Below are 20,355 nucleotides of genomic sequence, written 5' to 3'. Positions count from 1 at the left end.
ATAGCCCCTTAATATTGCTTATCCTTTTCGCCGAGTTGACTTTGAAGCCCCTGCGGAGTCGTCGGCTATCTTCCATTCCTATCACGTGTAGAGCGCATGTCTATTATTCCTTATCGATTTCGGGTAGCATCGCACAAACTCATGTTTGCTGCTTGATCCTCTCTGCTCAATTTGTGTCTCTCCAAATTAAATTAATCCTTTGCCTTTTGAGAGCCCACTTCCACCGTCCTTAATCTTTAAGGTAAGAGCTAACTCATGAACGTGGGTCGAGTCCAGTCGAAAAATTGTAATTGATCTTAGCGGGTAGCTTTTCTACAGCGCCGGTTAGGGTCCAAACTCCAGGATTCCAACGGCTTGTGCTGTATAACTAGTCCGGTCTGTCAGTTGGAGCCGGTCTTTCCGAATCGAGCTGGTCAGCGTGGGAACCCATGCTCTGGGGAAGGGTTGAGGTGTGAAGGGCAGGACTGAATGTCGGGACAGGCCCAGGCGCTGTGGCATAGGCTTTTTGCATTCTACACGTAGCTGTTTCCTGAAATATTTTGATTCCGTTGTTTAAATTGCGAATTATATATAGCTGATAACACAACATAAACTTCTTTCTGAGTTTAAAGCAGTGGCAAGTTGGTTACAGCTGGAGTTACAAGAAGCCACCAGATATTTAATGACCGGCGCTTTCACTTCTCGCCTTGAATTACTTCGTATTGTTTCAAAAATATGCATACTCGTTCATAACTAAGTGCATGTTCTATGAGTGCATTAAACAAGTTCAAACGAACAAGGGCAAATTTGTTCCCTTCGATGCATAAAAGAAAGCTGCAAAACACAATAAACGGGAAGGCACCAATACGCCAGTAAACATCTGATATTCTTTTCGGCTCTGTTACTGTCGCTGTTAATGTCGTTGTCTTTGTCGTTGTTTACTTTCATTGTGAAATCTGAAGACGTCATGGCCTCCATTTCTAGGCATTTGCAGAGCACCATTGAAGAATTATCAGCCGCTTAAACTGGCTATCTCTTTGTTTTGAGAAACTTTGTTCAATAATCTAGTGCGCGTATTGCGCATGAGCATGAAACAGTCTGTACACCCTGTGTATTCGACTGGGCACATGGAGAAGGGGCCAGGGGGCTTGACGTGAGGGCCCGCTGCTACTTCCTAACGAAGTCTTTGTGGCGTGGACCTCGAAAGGGGTGTGACGACGAAGTTGCTTTCAGCCGCAGCGAGTGTCAACAGCCGGAGGAGCTGCATACTGTTTGTCGACTTCAGTAAAGAAACGCGCTGCTCACGTAATTGTACCTAGACTAAGCCTGCAATCGACATGAAGGCGTGGCGGACGTCTCGGTGTCCAGTGTTCGGGTAGGGCTTCAAACTGCCTGCGCCACATGAAGGGATACCTGACGGAGGACAGCCTCTTCGCATGGTGGAGCAGTCACTAGTTCTAGGCGCTGACGCTTAGGCGCCCTTTTCTAGGAAATATGACGTTATCAGTGATTCTGTCGCACTGTTCCTGGCCAAGGTGGGCTGTGTTTAGTTCTTCCGGCTGCATATTCGGAGCGCCTGCGGTGTGGAATAAGATATAATCATTATCAGCCTGACTGCACCGATTGCAATGCAAAAGCCTCAGACATGTCTCTCAAATTAACCCTGTCCTGCACAGCATTCATCTTGCATTTAATTATACAACCCCATGAGGCACGATCATGCATCTTTCCCTGAAACGCTAGCTTTAATTAAGTAGCTATAATTCTCGAAGGAAAAAATTTCAATGGAATAACTAGACTGCCGGAAAGCCTAACGACGAAAGGAAGAAAAAATTTGAATAAAATCAGGTAGTTGAGCTACTTACATTTGAAAGTGATTTCAGGCCTGTAATTCTATAAACAAACTGCATTTTATTCTGATTCAACAAGAAAGCAATCTTTTACATTGCTTTATACTCCGGCTTATTATTTTTGAGCCACATGATTTGTGAGACAACATAATTGAATTCTGAGAGAATGTTTCTCTCGGCAATAGATATCGGCTAGTTTTATCTGACTGTGCTCTATGTCTTGCTAACAATAAATATGCGGTAAGGAGGGGGCGGGAGGTAGCTAGGACACGGAGATTAAGATTGAAGGACCCTTTGCGCTTTTGCGGCGTGCAGGGGAAGATTTATCAGGGAACGGCTCGACACAAATTTAGCTGTTTCAGCGCAGTCAGTTTGTGTAGTTGCTGAAATTATCCATCTCCTCGTGGTTCAGTGCTTCGAAATCATGTATGTGGGATGGAAATAGATCATAAACGCCCCTCTGAAGGATGGATTTGACCACACTAACGTTAAGGCTGCTTTACTTCCAATAGCTTTGCTTTATTTTTGCAAATAATCCGCACATACCCTCGTCACACTAAAATTTGCTTTGGCATCCTAAAAGAAACATGTAATGTGCTGTCATCCAGTACACAAGAAAGATATAAGAGGTGCCAGGAGTCGCGTCAATCAGAATAGTAGTGAACAGCAAACATTTACGTTTCTTTCATAACACATTTTCATGTGTGACATTGCCACGAAGTGAAAGTTTTCATTCTAATGTGTGAATGAAGGTAAAGTAAATCACTCGGCGAAAGCAGATGCAGATAGTCTTCTTTAAGTTACTTCAAAATTTTTTGAGCATGTTTTATTGGGGCGGGTATATTGTTTCACATTTTTCGGAACGATGGTGGCGCTGTGCATCATCCGGGCGCACGGCAGCTGACCTTCGCCGACCCAGCGTGTGTGCAGCCAAGTGAACGTCCAATAACAGGTCCATCGGCTGGTCGACACGGTCCCCGCGATGCGGTGGAAGGCGGCGTCCAGCATCCGGAACAGGTCGAGGCCGTCAGTACGGCGGTGGCCAATGTCACCGTGCGCTTCATCAGCCGGTGGTGGAACTCGGCTGTCGGCCGAGTCCGGCGCTTGGTTCTGGGAGCGACTGAGCGTCCTCCCACCGTTGCCACCGGAATTTTGCGTAGAAAAACGCAGGCCACTGGGGAGAAGACTTCCGGCAGGCAGCGATTCTTTCTGTTCGTTCTGCCTCGCACTCTCTGGTGCCTCTCCGCCTGCTGTGTGGTGCGCTCCACCATGGACTGCAATCAAACATAAAAAGTGGAAAACAAAAACAATAACTATTAACTACAGACTTATCTTTCTCACAAGTGTCTTGTGCAAATTGATGTAATACATCACTTAGATGAATATTTTACCCACATTCAAGACGATAACTTTTTTTACCAAATGCAACATGCCTTCAGAACAGGAGTTTCCTGCGATACGCAAATGATACAATTTGCTCAGAAATTTGTCCTCTCAGTTAACAATGGTAACCAGGTTGAGTGTACACTTTTTGATTCGGTCGCACACAAGTTTTTGGTGGTGAGGTTGCCTACCCTTCAAATTCTACCTGCCCTGTTGAAATCGATCCAAGCGTACCTTTTCGTTAGAAAGCAACGTGTTATTCTAGAAAAAGTGAATTCAATGTCCCCTGGTGAACAGTTCTTTGCCCTCTTCTTTACTTAACATTAAATAGTGCTATAGTTAATCAAGTATCGAGTCGGGAGAGATCGTACGCGGATGGTTGCATTTACCATGCTGTCACCTGTGTGGCAATTGTCAATCAATTGCAAAGTGGCATAACTTAAGCCTTAACATGGTGCAATACGTGGCGCACAACATTAAATTTTTCAAAATGTTTACAAATCTTCTGCAATCTACAAAAGGCGACCTTTAACTACCCAATACTTTCTACTGACACAAACATATCGTTTGTCAAGCATTACAGTTTAGGTGCAGCCCTCACTAACAATCTTCATTGGAACGATCAACTTAATCATATTGCTGGTAATGCTGGACGCCTTTGAAATTATTAAACGCATTTTCAAGCAGATACTGGCTAGAAAACTCTCCACTAGACAAATGTGTATCTCATCTTAGGATATTGTGAGACTACGAATCCTGACACAAAAATTTTCGAGGACAGTTTAGCAACTGAAGTGTTGAGAGGCGAAAGCCGAGGACATTATGCCATGACGACTTCCGGTGGATGTGACGTCACACCATTCCTTGGCTATATCGATATCCAAAATCGATATCCAAAGAGGTAATTATTAAAGCATTACTAGGCTATGTCGGCGGCTCTCTGTCATCAAAACCGTGTCCGCAGCGATTGTGGGAAACTATAAAGAGGTATCGTTTCAAAAATGGTTGTAATCGAAGGAAGATAATATAAGTATGCAGCGAAAAAAATTTTGCCGCCGGAGCCCTCCACTATGGTGTCCCTCATAGTCTGAGTTGCTTTGGGGCGTTAAACCCCCATAAACCATAAATCCTAACAGGTTAAGGAGAAAGCAGTTAGCCCGTTGCTAGCTCCAGTTATAGCTAAAAACCTGCTATAGTGGACCTCGCTCGGGGTATACGGGTACAAATTCCACTTTATGATGCCTTTAAGGTAGTACTCCCGGGCAAAAATCTCCTTTTAGTACTGACGGCAAGATCCACGGAGCTCGTAAATAATTTTCTGAAGCGTCTGAATGACAACGTTCATGAGAAATATTAATTATACCTGACTATTTTTTCCACATATCGGGTCAGTGATGTGTCGGCGGTTTAGATGCAGTTTTCTTTTACTAACTGCTTATTTGAAGTATTCTTCAGATGTTGTACGGAAGAGGACTTTTTTGTCCTGGGAAGTACTGCGCTCATTTTCCTCAATATTTTGATCGCAACAGTACACCGTGACGACCGACATTGGACAGCATATGGCGACTCTATTTCTAGTGTACTTCTGTAACTCGGGTCATACATAAGTTCAGACTTGATAGCTCAAACACACACCCTCCATTTCCTACCTTTAAAACAAAGTACTTCAGTTTTTACTTTTCTGGACGAGCAAATTAATCAACGCCGCTTGTTTCAACAAGCTATTATGGCAACCGGTGAAACCCGGCTGACGTATTCTTTAAAAATGAAGTTTTCATTTCTCACGCGCACTGAACGCACAATCCTCAACTGCCTCTCACGTAGCTGCCTGAATGACAAACTTCAGCTTTAGTCGGGGATGTCTCCCCTTTCACTCGTACCATGCGGGCTTGGATGAAGGAGTAGAGCAGCCCGCCAAGCTCAGGGCAAACAAGGCGATCGTAGACCGCACCTTGGTTCCACATCCGAGCCGCCAGACGCACCCTGCCAAGGTGAACCATGCAGTCATTTGCATGATGAAGCACAAATAACGTTACGAACACCATTCGTCCACGTTTAAACAATGTATACGAGTTGCGTAGCGGGCACTGGTTGGTTATTTTCCCAAATATCATCAGAATACAGAGAGGTACGTCTAGCGATCCAACAAATCTATGGGTCTCTATACAATTGCGTGATTGAAGCCAAAATGCAGGAGGTGTACAAAATATGTGCTGTCAGTATCACATACAAGTACACATAGAAAGTGCAATTGTAGAATGTGCGTACAGAATCCTAGAAAATCTCGAAAACTCGTCATTTCAACGGCTGTATAAAAATTACCGCTTTTTTTAATGCCTGGCGCCTCCTTGGATTTTATTGAGGTGATAGGCAGGGGTTGCTTCATCCTTCACTTTTAAGTTACGTGACGCTTGCTGCTGACACCAAATTCGCGATGTGCACGATAAGCTGAAGGTTATCCTCTGCGCGGCTGATCAGCAGAGTGGCTCAAGCAAAAGACTGAATGGGAATAAAATCAAACTGTGCCGGACAATCTTTGCTGAACTCTCACAAATAAAGCTAATGCAAAAGTGAACGTGAACATTTCCCCTGCTTATTTCGCCCTAGCATTCTATGCCTGGTTTCATGCTAGAGTAAGCTTCCGGTTTAACAACTGTGCGTAGAACCTAGATCTGCACCCCTGTTAACCCCCAAGGCTTTCGGACTAGCTGCGAAGCCGTCTGCCGAGTAGCGCCAGATGTGGCGCCGAGTAGCGTCACGAGTAGCGTCAGCATGTCCTACACCGGTGGCGTGACAGCTTAGTTTCGTATAAGATATGGCTGCGGAAATTCGCAGTTGCGTGCTTTAGTCTTCATAAGGAAAGATGTAGTTGATGTGCGTGTCCGCACTGTGCACCTAGCGAGTCTAGGGACGGTCATGTTATTTCCTCAGTAGGCTCACTGCCTGCTACGCAGGCACAAACGCACAATGCATTTCCGCTATCCATTCATGCGGCGCTGGCAGGACAAATGAGAATGTGAGCGCTATGATGTCGGTAACCGCGAAACCACAGTTGAAAAGTGGCGCGTTAGTTACCAACAGCGACACCCATTAAACGCGACGTTCATCCAGAGCTGCACGCCTGCATTTTACATGTTTAACAGTGTTATGAAAGGGTCAGTTATGTAAGGACTTCCATTATCGCAACGCTTGGTGCTTCGATTTATGGAAAAAAAAAACTGCGTCAGGAGCAAGACTTTCGTTTCTGAATCTCCCTGCTGAAAATACACAAGTTACTTTTCTCCTTTCCTCGCAGAAATTTTCGTGGAATCCTAAGCGAAAATATTAACAGAATATACCAATACAAAGGCCCGAAATCAATGCTGGAACCTTCAGTGCACTGTTCTAAACGCAGTAAGCTTGCAGGACTTCAGAAATAATGAAGAGGGGTAAAACCGAGTTAGGCTGAAGAAATAATGCCACTGCCCTGCAATCATTGCCTGAAAAATTCGTTCAAAGGCAGCAGCCTCGTGGTAAGCAAGAAGCACGGAGATGGAATGTGTGAGGTTCGCCAGAACTTGGCCAGAACAGAGCCCTCACATTTTACAAACATTAACACCAGCCACATAATCGGAAATACAGAAATTTGTTTGTCGATCCTCCCTTCGACCGGTACAAGGCTGCTGCTTACTTAAAGCTACTCACCCGCTGAATGGATTGTGAAACTGGCGCGCTATCTGGACAGTCGGCTGTGGGCATCGCCTTAAAGCCATCACAATGCCTGCGACGAGACCCGCGCAACGGGTCCGGCCTGCAAAAAGACAAGGTGCAGTTTTAGGATTACAGGCACCTCTACTGCAATACTGCAGTCACACTGAATCGTAACTTCCCACGCATTCACGCGTTTTCGAAATGTCAAAGGACACCTCCCTCATTGCTTGTTTTCCTGTGGATATACGGAGGCGCCCGATCCAAGAGTGCAGAGATGCTGCGCCCGAAGTTATGACACTAACCACCGGACAATATGTTCACTACCTACCCGTTACCGAGTTTTTGTCACCAGAACATGATACAGACCAAAACAGCGCCCAACCTATGGGCTGGGGAATGGCCTCATTCCAGATTCATGTGAGTGGTCAGCGTTCCTCTCTCTACTACTCACTAGTCTTTCTAATGCGCACTGATCAGTGTCATGTCAGTCTGTAGCAGTGCAAACAACAATGTCTAAGAGAGAAAATAATCAAAGTTAATTTTATTTTCTTAATCTCTAACCAAGTGTCTCTAGGTGGCTTAGGTGGCTTAGGTGCTAGCCTACACCCATCACATCCACTAAGCCTTTCTGGCACGCTGCGAAGTTGTCCGCCGGGTAGCACCATAATTTCTCCACTATCCATCGTGGGCGTTGCTTTGCAGTTTACCTGCCGGCATGCGCTATGGCGGTGGTGTAACCGCTCGCCAATAGTGCCCACGAGTCTGTGTAAGATATGGCTGCGGGAAATTCGTGCGTAAGTGCTTTTGCCTGGGTAAATAAGAAAATATTTGAAGTGAGTCTCCGCGTTTCGGAATCAGTAGGTGAGGCGACAGCCATTTTATTTCCTCACTATGGTGACTGCCTCATATGCAGGCCTGAAATTCCGTTGTATTTTCGCTATCCATTCAGGCGTTGCTGACAGGACACATGCAAATGTAAGCGTCGTAATAGTGGTAACCGCGTAATTACGGTTGAAAAGCGGTGCGTTACGTACCAACAGCACTATCCACTAGTCGTCTATCCACTATCCACTGTCCATCCACTAGGCACTATCAACTAGTCATAACGGTTTGTTCTTCAATTTATGGGGCAAAGCTGCATAAGGAGGAACATTCGTTTATGTATCCCCTTGCTTGAAATACGAATATTACTTTTATTTCCGTGGAACCTTAACCGAAAATATTCCCACATTATATCAATTCAGAGGTCGATGTTATGCTGGTACCTTCAGTGTATTGTACAGAACTCAGTAAGCTTGTTGCACTTTACCAAACAATGAAGAGGGGTGAAACCGAGTTACTCTGTAAAAATAATGTCACTGCCCTCTATCCATTGCCATAAAAGATCGTTCAAAGGAAACAGTGTCGCGGCAAGCATGCAGACCGAACGAGTCAGGTTCGCCAGAACTGAGCGAGAATGCTTCCTTTTCATTTCTGAAAGATATACATTAGCCACTTATTCGGAAATACAGAAATTTGATCCCCGATTCTCCCCGCCACTGATACAAGGCTGCTGCTATACTAAAAGCTACTCACCCGCTGACTGGAGTGTGGAACTGGCGCGCTGTAGGAGTATGGCTGTACCTGCCGCGGAAAAGCCATCAGAGCGCCTACGACGAGTCCCATCAGACTGCTGCTGCCTGCGAAAAGACAATGCGAAATTTTAGGATTATAGGCACCCCCACTGTATTACTGCAGTCACACTGAGTCCTAAGTTCGCGCGCTTTCACGCGTTTCCAAATTAAGAAAGGACACCCCTATTATTGCTTGTCTACCTGTCGATATAGGATGCCGCCATATCCAAGTCTGCATTGATGCTGCGCCCGCAGTTATGACACCATTCTCCGGCCAATACGTTACCAACCTACCCGGTGCGAGTGTTTTCGTCACAAGAAGAAGATTTAGATCCCGCACAGCGCCCAACCTATAGTCTGAGGAATTACCCCACTCCTGATTCATGTGAGTGGTCAGCATACCTCCATCTACTACGCATTGGTCTCTCTAATACGCACTGGTCAATGTGTTGTCAGTCTGATGCAGTGTGAACGAAAATGTCTATAAAAATAATAATCAAATGTGACTTTTTCCCCTTTGTCTAATGTGTGGTTTCTAAGTGGCTTAGACGCAATTATTATTAGACGCAAGACATTACAAAAACTAAGTAAGATAAGAAAAAACACCACCACATTGGTTTGGGCATGGACACCAATGTAATTCATGGTGGTACAGTTATTGATGTAAACGTTTCCATTTGTACTGGTTACCGGCTGGGCTGAGAGCAGTAGAGGTATTTACATGGTAAGTGAAGGTTAGAAATGTGCCAGTTTTCTTCCAACAATCAGTTGACAGTGTGTGCATGTGTTGTCTTTTTTTGTGTAGTCGTCGTTTTGCCCCATTATTTTCACTCATGCACCAACTCGCCCCAGTGCCTTCCATTCTGTAGAGCAGGAATTATTTGATTTTAAGAGTGTTAGCCGTTATTCATCACGTTTCTCAATTTTTTGGTCTGTTACCACCTCCCTTCGGCATGAAATTTTCTGAGATTTCTTGGGGTCTTCTACCGTCTCCCTTCGACGTGAAATTTTCTGTGAAGTTCTCTGATTGAAGAATTCAAAATGGCGGCCCCCTTTGTAAACCAACATTGAACCCAATTTGAAATTAGTTGGTTACGTCATAGTTGACTAGTCACATGAGTGTGCTTAAAAATAAAACTTGCCTTTGACACAGTAATTAATTAGGCATCATAAAACGAATTAGTTATTTGGAATCCTCTATATGAGTAGAAAGCAAACGCAGCAGGGGACGGCAGAAAGTTAGGTGGGCGGATAAGATTAAGAAGTTTGCGGGGATACAGTGGCGGCAACTGACAAAGGAAAGGATTAATTGGAGAGACATCGGAGAGGCCTTCGCCCTGCAGTGGGTGTAGTCAGGCTGATGATCATCATGATCATGATGATGATGATATGGGTAGAACAGGTTACATACCAAAATTAACTACTCTAGCTAACATTCAGTTATGGTGTTGCTTAAACTAAATTCCTTATAATTAACAAACCGATAATGTCATGAACTAACTAATGGATATCTGTAACTTGCTCGATGAGGTGGACGTGTTAGACACCAATACTGTCTAATTAGGTTAATATTTACTTATAGTTAGGCTTAACATGGTGGCCATGTCGGCAGCACTCGGGTGACAGTGCATATATTGATTGCTATGATGAAACATCTATTGACGACAACCCACAAGAAAGAAAGAAAGTGAGAGAGACTCAATGTGAGGTGAAAAAGATAATTCTCACACAGTTCGCCACAAAAAAGCCCGGCACCAGGCAGAGAAAGCCTGTGCCCATTGTATCACCGCTGAGTACGCGCCTCACTGGGTGTCGCACCCGGAACCTCCCGCATCCGAGTCGCATGCTCAAACGACCAAGCCACCGCAGCGGTCTTCAAATTTGTCTTCGGCACGACTCGTGATTACGGCGGCTCACGCAAATGATGATTGTACGGAATTGGCCAAACTGAGCCCGACAATCTTTGCTGAATGGCGAGAATTAAAGCTTATACAAAACTTAGGTGAATGACACCGGGAGGGTATTCCCCGATAGCATTCTAAGCGTCTTTCCAGGTAAGAAGTTAGCTCTCGTGAGTCCAGTGAATCCACTTGAGACACTTTATGTTTAATAGCTCTGCGTAGTAGCTGGCCCTGTAACCCTCACATCCGCTAAGACTTTCTGACCGCTGTGAAGCTGTCCGCTGAGTGGAGTCACGATTTCTCCTCCATCTGGCGCTGCGTTGCAGTGGACCAGCCGGCATGTCCTGCGCACGCCGCTCCTTTCTAATAGCACAATACAAGACAGGGCGGTGCGCAATTCGCCCTTGCGTGGTTCTGTCTTCATAAGAAAAGATATAGCACATGTGTGTGACCGCAAATCGCACCTAGTGGGTCTGTCGACGGTCATTTTATTTTCTGAGTAGGCTGACTGCCTGCCACGTACGTCTAAAGGTCCAAAGTATTTTCTCTAACCATTCATGCGGTACTGACAGGACAATTGCGAATGTGAGCGTCGTGGTGGTGATAACTGCGCAACCGCGGTTGAAAATTGTCACGTCAGATACCAACAGCACTATCCATTAGTCACCATGTTCATTCAGAGGTGTACGCCAGGAAGCTTAACAGTTGAGTGAAAAAGATTCATGCATGTCAGGTGTTTCATTTTTACAACACTTGGCACTTTGATTTATTGGGCAGAGCTGCGATACGACAAATACGTTTGTTTATGTATCCCCTTGCTGAAAAAAACAAAAATCACTTTTCCTTCTCCAAAAAAATTTTCCTGGAAGCCTAACTGAAAATACGCCCAGAATGTATTAGTTGAGAGGCCGAAGTCATGCTCGAACCTTCAGTGTTTTGTGCTAAACGCCGTAAGCTTGTAGCACTTAAAGAATGAAGAGGGGTAAAACCACGTTAATCTGTAGAAATAATGTCACTTCCCTTATCCATTGTCTGAACTGTTCGTTCAAAGGGTACAGCGTCACGGTAACCAAGAAGCGCGCAGATGGAACTAGGTAGTTTCGCCAGAACTAAGCCGGAACGGCACACTCACATGTCAGAATTATTGACACCATTCACTTATTCGGAAATACAAAAATTTGATTCTCGATCTTCCCTGCATCCGATGCAAAGCTGCTGCTATATAAAAACTACTCACCCGAAGACTGGATTGTGGAACTGGCGCGCCGTAGGGCACCCGTCTTTAGGCATCGCCTCAAAGCCATCAGAGAGCTTGCGACGAGAACCACTACACGGGTGTTCCCTGCGAAAAGACAAGGCGGAGTTTTCTTATTACAGGCATCTCTACTGCAGTATTGTAATCCTATTGAATCAGAAATATGCACGCATTCAAGCGTTTTCGAAAAAAAAAAAAATGTAGGACACCCATCTCATTGCTTGTTTACCTGTCGACGTATGGTGTCTCTGGATACGAGACTGCAGAGGGGGCAGTTATGACAACCACCAGGCGTGGGGTTTTCATTCCGAGAAAAAGACCTATACCGGCATAGCACGCAGCCGACAGGCTTGGGATTCATCGCGCTCCAGATTCTTGTGTGTGTAAGCATGTCTCTGTCTACTCTAGGTACTGTCTATCAAGGCTCTATTGCTGAGAGTGATAGAGTCTTGTTACTTAGTGTGTTGAGGGTTAAAAATATGCCCCTTTTCTTCCAATAAACAGTTGGTACTGTGTACATGTGTTGTCTTTTTCTTTCTTGTGTTGTTGTTGCGCCGCAGTATTTTCAGCCATGCATCAACTCGCCCAACATTCCATCGTTCTGTAGAGCAGGACGTATTTGGGTTTTCACCGCGGACGTAAAATCACCCATCGCTGTTGAGTAACGTGGTGTTTGCTGCTGACACCGACAAATGACACAAGTAGGCGATGTGCACGAAGACTGACCTGTCTTCATGATGACGATGATGAATTTTTATAGGCAAGGGCATCTGAGTCCTAAGAGTGCCATGGCGCACGCTTTTCCGTTTACTCAAGGTGGGGTGAAAGACCAATTTGCCAAGAAGTTCACCCTAAAAACCGAGCACCAGGCAGGAGAAAGGTTGTACCCATTGTATAACCGGTGGGTTATACAATGCTCCTCCCGCATGAGAGGCGGATGGTTAAACAACTACGCCACCGCTGTGGTCTTGAAATTTCGCTTCGGCACGGCTCAAACACAGCGGTTCACGCAAATGATGAGTGAATGCGAATTGGACTAAACTAAGCCCCACAATTTTTGCCGAACTTTCAGAAATAAATCTCGTCCAAAAGTTAAGGTCAACGACTCCGCTGGGTATTCCCCGATAGCATTCCAAGCGTCTTTTCAGTTAACAAGTTAGCTCTAGATGGTGCAGTGTCATGTATATGAGACACTTCGTGTTTCATAGCCCTGCACCCCTATAAACAAAAACCTGCACGCGTCACATCCTCTAAGGCTTTATGACGCGCTGCGAAGGTCTCCGCCCAGTAGCAGCACAATTTCTCCTGCATCCAACGCAGGCGCTCAGTTGCAGTCAACCTACCAGCATGTGTTATGCCGGTGGCGTAACAGCTTTCGAACTGCGTCCGCGAGTCTGTGTGAGACATGGCTGGACGAGATTCGTATGTGAATGGTTTGGCTCAGTAAAGACTGTATATAATTGAGGTACGTCTCCGCATTTCGCAACTAGTGGGTTGTGTTGTTGTTGTTGCGACTGAGAGAAGAATGAAAAGTAAAGTGCACGGGCCTGCCAACTGGCTCCAGCCGAGCGACCACCGCTGCCACGTGCGGATAGAGGAGAGTTAAAAGGTCAAAGGAAAGAAACAAAGGAAAGAAAAGACGCGCGTCGATTCAACAACCGCGTCCGCCGAAACGGACGCTGGCTGTAAGAACAGATAAGCGGCCGTAGCCGCGCTTCGTCACCACCTCCCTCGCAACTAGTGGGTGAGGTGGGGGTGGGGGTCATTTTATTTGCTCAAAGCCGACGGCCTGCAAAGACTTCCTATGTAATTTTGCTAATAATTCATGCAGAGCTGTCAGGAGCAATGCGAATGTCAGCGCCGTGGTGCGGTAACCGCGCAACCACGGTTAAAAAGCGGAGCGTTAGACACAAACAGCCCTATCTACTGGTCACCACATTCATCCATAGGTGTACGCCAGCAAGTTTAACAGTTTAACGACGAAGGGTCATGCATGTCAGGTGTTTCATTTTCACAGTGCTTCGTGCTTCGGTTTATGGAGTGAAGCTGCGTTGGGAGCAACAGTTTCATTTCTATATCCCTTTGCTGGAAATACGAAGATTACTTTTCCCTCCTCCCTGCAGACTTTTGCGTGGAAGCCTAACCGAAAATATTCCCCTATTAAACCAGTCTAAAGGCCGAAGTCATGCTGGAACCTTCAGTGTATTGTACTAAGCGCAGTGAGCTTGCAGCACTTTAGAAAGAATGAAATGACGGTAAAAGAATGTTAATGTGTAGAAAAAATATCATTGCCTTCAATCCATTGTCTGAAAATATCTTTCAAAGGGAACAAAAAAAAGACTTCCAGATGAAACAAGTGACGGTCGCCAGAGCTGAGAAAGAATGGTGCCCTCACATTTCACAAATATTTACACCAGCCACTTACTCGGAAATAGAGAAATTTGATTCACGATGCTCCGTGCAACCAGTACAGGGCTGCTAATATACTAAAAATTTGTACCCATTTTAACTACTCACCGGCCGAGTGGATGGTGGAACGGTCGCGGCGTCTGGGCACGCGGGTGTACCCGTCGCCGAAAAGCCATCACAGCGCCTACGACGTGACCCGCCAAACAGACAGCGCCTGCGAAAAGACAAGATGGAGTTTGAGGATTACAGGCACGTCTACTGCAGTACGGCAATCACACTTAATCATAAGTCTGCACGCATTCAGACTTATTTGAAATGAGAAAGGACACCCCTCTCAATGCTTGTTTACGTGTCGATATACGGTGTCGCTGGATCCAAGTCTGCAGAGATGCTGCGCCCGTAGTTATGACACCAATTACCGGGAAATAGGTTAACTACTTACCAGGTGCGGAGTTTTCGTCACCAGAACAAGATCTAGATCGCGCATAGCGCCCAACCTACCGGCTGGGGAATCACCCCACTCCAGATTCATGCGAGCGGTCAGCATAACTCTCTGTACAACGGACTGGTTTCTCTAATACGCACTGGCAAGTGTGATGTACGGGCTACCTCAACTCCATAAGAATCACAATAGAAATGTTGCGACCATAATGTTGAATGCACATTTGCTCAACGATCAGGGAAGCGAACGATGGGACCGCTATGATAGATCCTTGGCAAGACGAAATCATATTGACATGCAGCATGACCACCTCTTTCCCAGGAAACTCTGAACGCTTATGAATGCCGCCCCGCACACCACACTGCACACAGAGCGATGCAAAGGGAAAGTAGAGGTTAGACAAGAGAGAAGAACACGGACGGAGTCTCTAAGTTCAGAAGCATGTTCCAAATGCAAAATGCTAAAAGCTTCTTGCGAACTCCGCAATACAACCATTCATATGTTTTTCGAAGAAACCGGGAAGAAAGCGCCAACTACAGCTTATTGATAACACGCCAGTTCTAAGTAGGATCACGGGTGGAAACTCCGCAAGAATGACCGGATCTTATGCTTAACAGTGTTAACAGGCGCGAGCTAGGCCGGTGCAGGGCCAGAGGCTGGCGGCGGCGAAAACGGGTCCGCTGCGTCGTAGAGCGGCGGCGGAACGTAGTAGGCGCCGAAGTCCGCCAAGACGGCCGCACGCAGCTCATCGTATGGCCGGCCGCCGAAGGCAGAGTAGGTGAGCCGACGCAGGAGGTCGGGCGGGAGGATGTCGCAAAGGACTGCGTGTTTGAACGGCTGGATGGTGATGCCGTTCAGGTGCATCGCAGCCTTCAGTTCGGCGAACCACCCGCCGACGCCTGCAGGCCGGAACGCCGGAAGCGGCGGGTCGAAACTTGGGTGCTGCCAATACGCCATGCTAGGACGCCGCTGGGACAGAAGGCACGGTTCGCCGGGTCACCACTGTTGAGGATCTGCGGCGTCGCAGCGGAGCACCAGAGAGAGACGACCAGCGTGGCAGGCTTCTAGTTCCGAACTGCCCGTGCCGGGCGTGCGCGCCCAGCACGCGCTGTCCATCTTTATTTTCCTCCAGCGCGGGAACGCCGATCTCAGCGCCAGCGCGTTATAGCGTAGCCGGGCGCTACAACAGTTATCGCGAATGCTAAAACATTTGGTTTGATCAGATTAGTTTGACCACCTGGGGATCTTACCGTGCATCGACATGGGACAACACACGGACCTTAAGAATTTTGTCTCCATCGAAATTTCGACTGCCGCGGCCGCGATAGAACCCGCGTGCCATAGCCACTCAGCCACCGCGGACTGGATTGCTGTTTTCTTCACGTGGCCCCCCACAGCGCGGGCAAGGGAAAACAATGTTACATGCAATTTAATTTTATATGGTTAGCGGAAACAACACAAAAAAATGCAAAGAATACGCAGAATTTGATCAAAACAGAGAGGACTAGTTTCACCCTTTTTATGCTGTGAATGGAATTGAGGGTGAATAAATCTGGCGGTTCACTTGCCACCGTCCTGATCATATTTACTAAGAACACACAGTTCAGTTTCAGTTACGCATCAAGGAGGGCGTTGTACATTCGGAAGAGTTAAGTTCTAATGGAATCCAGAAGACAGGCACATGCCAGCCTCCCACCACTGAATTTTTTTTGTTATGTCTCGGTGCTTGTGAAGCACATACTCCATGCATGTAGTGTTAGACATTATATATTCCGAAGCCCCGGGATGAGTAAAAAACAATAGGATACCGCTATGTAAAAAATTTCTCTTGCGGAAAGGCTGACCCATGGATCACTAACATAAGAAGTCCCGTATTTTGATATGAAAAGCGCTTCCACCGTTTCCAGTGTGTCGAGCTCGGTGGTAGAACAGACCGCTCGTTCTCGAAAGTAACGGCGAGCGTTGTTTTTTCCCCTTTGTGTTGCTGTAGTTTCAACCGTGTGGAACCTAACTGCTTCAGGTATCACTCCTAACAAGGCCATTCGCAAGTTCCCTAAACCGCACATTAAGACACCGTGCACTTTGTGCGTCTTAACAAACCGTCTAGTTGCGAGTGAACGCTTTTTTTTCCCGTTTGTGACTGTCTGTGGCGCTTGCGTTATTCACTATTGATGTTTACAAGCTTGCTCAGTTATCTGGCCTGAAGAAAATGGCTGATGCGAGCGTTCTTTCTTGCCTCACCGGCTGCATCGGTGATGACGTGCGACCACACCACGCACTTGGTGGATGACGACTGTCCATCGCGCGCTGTCCTCATCGGCGGCTTGCTCGCGCAGTGGATTCTCGCTGATTCCAGCCTGGCCCGGCTGTCTGCACAAAGGAGAGTTTGCCGTGACAAGTCGTGTTGCACGCTGCTCAGCCGATCAGCCCTTGTGCACATAAACACACGCGAACTGTCCCGTTCTGAAGGCAGAACACAGGCGCGTGGTAGTTTCCAACGTCATATCACGTGACACGTACGCTCACAGAATTAATTGCAGGCGCTGTATGCTACCTCGCGAAAATCGAAGATATGAATCGAAAGTGCACGCAGGGTACCACTTTTCTAGGTCAGTAAGCACTTACATGAACATGAAGGCGCAGCACCTTCGTTATTACTTTCACGGCAATTATTTTCTTCGTTATAGCTTAATACGATCGCAGCTATTTGCAGGAGCACCCAACAAGGAGATAGGCTGTTTAGTTTCAGCATAGTTTAGGCATTACGCTGTCACTGTAGTTTTATTTAAGGGGTGCCTCGAAACTGCCACACACGAGGCCTATATGAGAGCGACACTCAACGCGAGTTCGTTACTTTTGTTGGGAAAAAATGATTCTTCAGAAAACACTAGGAAATATCGCCCCATTATTATTACCCTCTTTAGTACGGCGACTCTAGTTAAGGGCTACTTTTCTAGGGCACAAACGTTTTAGATGCATACATGCCTCGGTAATATGGAAGTTGAACAATGGTCGCGGTGAGCATTCCCATGCGCCAATTTGGTCGTTATGCTTTTTTCGACTGCGGGAATGAGATATTTTATATTTTGAGTATGCAACACCAGCAAAATGCAGTGGGAAATTTTGTGAATTTTTTTAGTAATAGCCTATCTTTATGAGGTTCATGCTTTACACTCGAACCGTGATCGGGCGCGCATTACCGTCACTCGTATTGCATGATTGGCTGCGAAAATTGCGCTTTCTAGAGCTCTTGCTACGTTAAGGACTGACTGAGTACAGATATCACTTAGCAGTGCGTGCGGTGTGGAAAGTCGCAGAGCCGAAACGCCATCACGCGTTTGATCATGCAGCCCCACAACATTTCAATCATAAATACTTCAAGGACAATACATACTGACTTCCCAAACATTGGTTGAACTTCCTCGTCACTGCCGGTCAGTATTTAGAGAAGAATACGTATATAAGTTCCTACATTTTAATGATTTTTGTTTCTTTTTTCTTCACAATTTCTTACCCTTTTACTTACCGATGTTCGAAAATTGCAATATATGAAACGCAATGTCCTATTTCCCTTCAAAACACACACTTCTTCAAAATTTTTATTCTGGTATTTTGTTTAATAAATGGGGAAAAATTCAAAACTGTAATCGCAGCTTATTGAGAGAACAGGAATTATTAAAGGAAAACGGGATACATTGAGCCTTGCCGGAGTCGAGTGTTGTTGACGACCATTCTCGTGAATAAACAATTTTGAAATGAACAAAACAAAATAAGCGTAATAGTTGATTTCCAGAAAAAAAAACAATGAAGTAAAGCCTTTGTATCTTTCACTGGCAATGAGTTTTACGCAAACGCTTGGCATATGGCAGAAGAAGAATTCAGACAGGCGATATACCTATCTCTGGGTTTTCCATCTTACGCCCGTTTGCGTAAATGCTGTCCCTCTGTGTGTAACAATTATGTTAGCACAGATGTGCGGAGTTGTTCGGGCAGTGCGCTCGTAGGCAGCATCTTAAGATTATGACATGTGCGCTGGATTCGCAGCACGTTTTCAGGCTTTCACTGGTACCTGGCTATGTGGGGCGCTCGAGAGGCGTTCCGCAGCGTTTGGAGGGGTTTGGGGTATCTTAGAGCCGGCGTTGTCGCTTCGGCGGACGCGGTTGTTGCGACGCGCGTCTTTTCTTGCAATCCTCCTTCTCACATCTTTCAACTCTCTTCTGTCTGCATGTGGCAGCGAGTGTGACTCAGCCCGTCAAGTGGGCAGGCCCGTGCACTTTCCCTTCCATCCTGCCTAAAGCCAATACAACAACAACACAGAACCAAAGTTTGGGGTGTCTTACGGTAACTTATTCTACCCGATGACACCAAAGATTGCACTATGCGATAGGCAGGGTGCTTCAGTGTGTGGTCACATACTCTCCCTACCCTCCTAGCGCGCACCCCAGCTGAAGACGACAAAGGAAACGCAAGCCACGAGCTGGTGGTGGTCACGTGATTACGGAACGAGCTACGGGTGGGTCTTTGTGGGACGTGCGTATCATGGCTATGCTGCAGAAGACATCGCTTCAGAAATCCTTTCCTGCCATGCATTCTTCTTAGGCCGTGTATACGATGCAGCTCAGGCATTGACAAACAGCTATTCGATCATCGTGGTTTTCCCTGCAAGTTGTTTTCTGTAATGCACGAAGAGATTGAGGGCAGCTGTAAGGATATATTCAGATAGTAACACTACACAGATCGCAAAAGTTATTTCAAACGACGTTTGCATTTTGTATATGGCAAACGCGAGTGTTGGGAAATGAGACATGAGAAAACATGCTTAATAACTTCGAATATGCCAACATTTTCCTCAGTTATTTAGCAAGCGTATGTGTCTTCAACAGGCATTTTGATTTTTGTAACGTTGCTCGTTAGTGCCGCAGTTTAAATGATTAATGCGAACTAGTCGCTTTATGTATAGCTTTGGTCGTGAGCTAATGCACTCGTATAGACGAGAGACGACTGTGTTTGATAAGAAGTGGGATTTAAAAAAAAAATGCGTTCTCTTCCTTTCTCTCCGCTTATTCGGTGATAAGGTCTTTTTTCAACAATTACTACTTAGTCGCGAAGTCACAACCTAACAGGATCAAGCGGCCACAGTGTAGCAATGAAAGGGAATGGTCCCATCGATTACTTTCAGCGATCGACGTGAGAAAGTTCTCTGCCCCACTGCAGCTTTCCGAGGAACAACCAGCGGCGGTGACAGTCGGGTTTAAATTTTTGACTTATTTATTATTTTTCAGTGTATGTAGCCTTTTTCTCATTAAGATGTGATAAACGATCAGTACAGGTTAACAACAGTTTTGCCTGCGTAGGAGTATTACATTGTTTCTGCAGGCATAAATACGACTAGTTGTAATATATCATCAACATACTTTCGAATAAAAGCCATCCTCACCCCTGCTTGTCAGTTTTGGCGGTCAGGCCGACCTCTGGCACCCACGCGACGGTCACACTTCAGACGGTGCAGCTCACCCAGCCACAATTCAGGGAGCTGGTTTGGGACCGGCTCCTGTGAGTAAAAAACAATGCGCAAACGGCACAAGTATACTTCACCAAATATCTTCGTTACGCTAAAAACGGTGCTTAAAAAACAACGACAGACTAATAGTGGAAGAGACACTGAGGGCTACTGGAAGTAACATTCCTGGGGTTACGGTCAATGAGCACGTATTTATTAATTTGTAAGCTCTGACATGACATCTCTTTAAGCCCCTTTCATTTTGACTGACAGCGACAGGCATCATCATCATCATGATCAACCTAACAACGCTCACTGCAGAGCAAAGACTTC

At 46.0% G+C, this 20,355-nt stretch overlaps 1 protein-coding gene across 6 annotated transcripts in view; it reads right to left on the bottom strand.

Moving 5' to 3' along the window:
• Nucleotides 1–2,609: 2,609 nt before the first annotated feature.
• Nucleotides 2,610–20,355, bottom strand: part of LOC149346604 (uncharacterized) — a 51,854-nt gene continuing 34,108 nt past the window's right edge. The window contains exons 2-9 of one of the 6 annotated variants that reach the window (XM_089586510.1): nucleotides 19,937–20,073; nucleotides 16,764–16,892; nucleotides 14,189–14,294; nucleotides 11,654–11,758; nucleotides 8,478–8,581; nucleotides 6,897–7,002; nucleotides 5,095–5,195; nucleotides 2,610–3,112 (exon numbers count right to left, since the gene is read on the bottom strand). In XM_089586510.1, the coding sequence (XP_089442636.1) occupies nucleotides 2,625–3,112; nucleotides 5,095–5,195; nucleotides 6,897–7,002; nucleotides 8,478–8,581; nucleotides 11,654–11,758; nucleotides 14,189–14,294; nucleotides 16,764–16,839 (1,086 nt within the window). In that variant the 5' untranslated portion in view covers nucleotides 16,840–16,892; nucleotides 19,937–20,073 and the 3' untranslated portion in view covers nucleotides 2,610–2,624. Of the gene's footprint in view, nucleotides 3,113–5,092; nucleotides 5,196–6,896; nucleotides 7,003–8,477; nucleotides 8,582–11,653; nucleotides 11,759–14,188; nucleotides 14,295–16,763; nucleotides 16,893–19,936; nucleotides 20,074–20,355 lie in introns of all 6 variants that reach the window. The other 5 variants (XM_089586511.1, XM_089586509.1, XM_089586512.1 and 2 more) reach the window with 5 other exon arrangements.

The sequence above is a fragment of the Amblyomma mixtum genome, chromosome 4 (assembly GCF_055824585.1).
Source record: "Amblyomma mixtum isolate Tamu chromosome 4, ASM5582458v1, whole genome shotgun sequence".
NCBI classification, from domain to species: domain Eukaryota; kingdom Metazoa; phylum Arthropoda; class Arachnida; order Ixodida; family Ixodidae; genus Amblyomma; species Amblyomma mixtum.
Note: the sequence above shows the minus strand (reverse complement) of the source record. Positions and strands in the feature narration are given on the sequence as shown.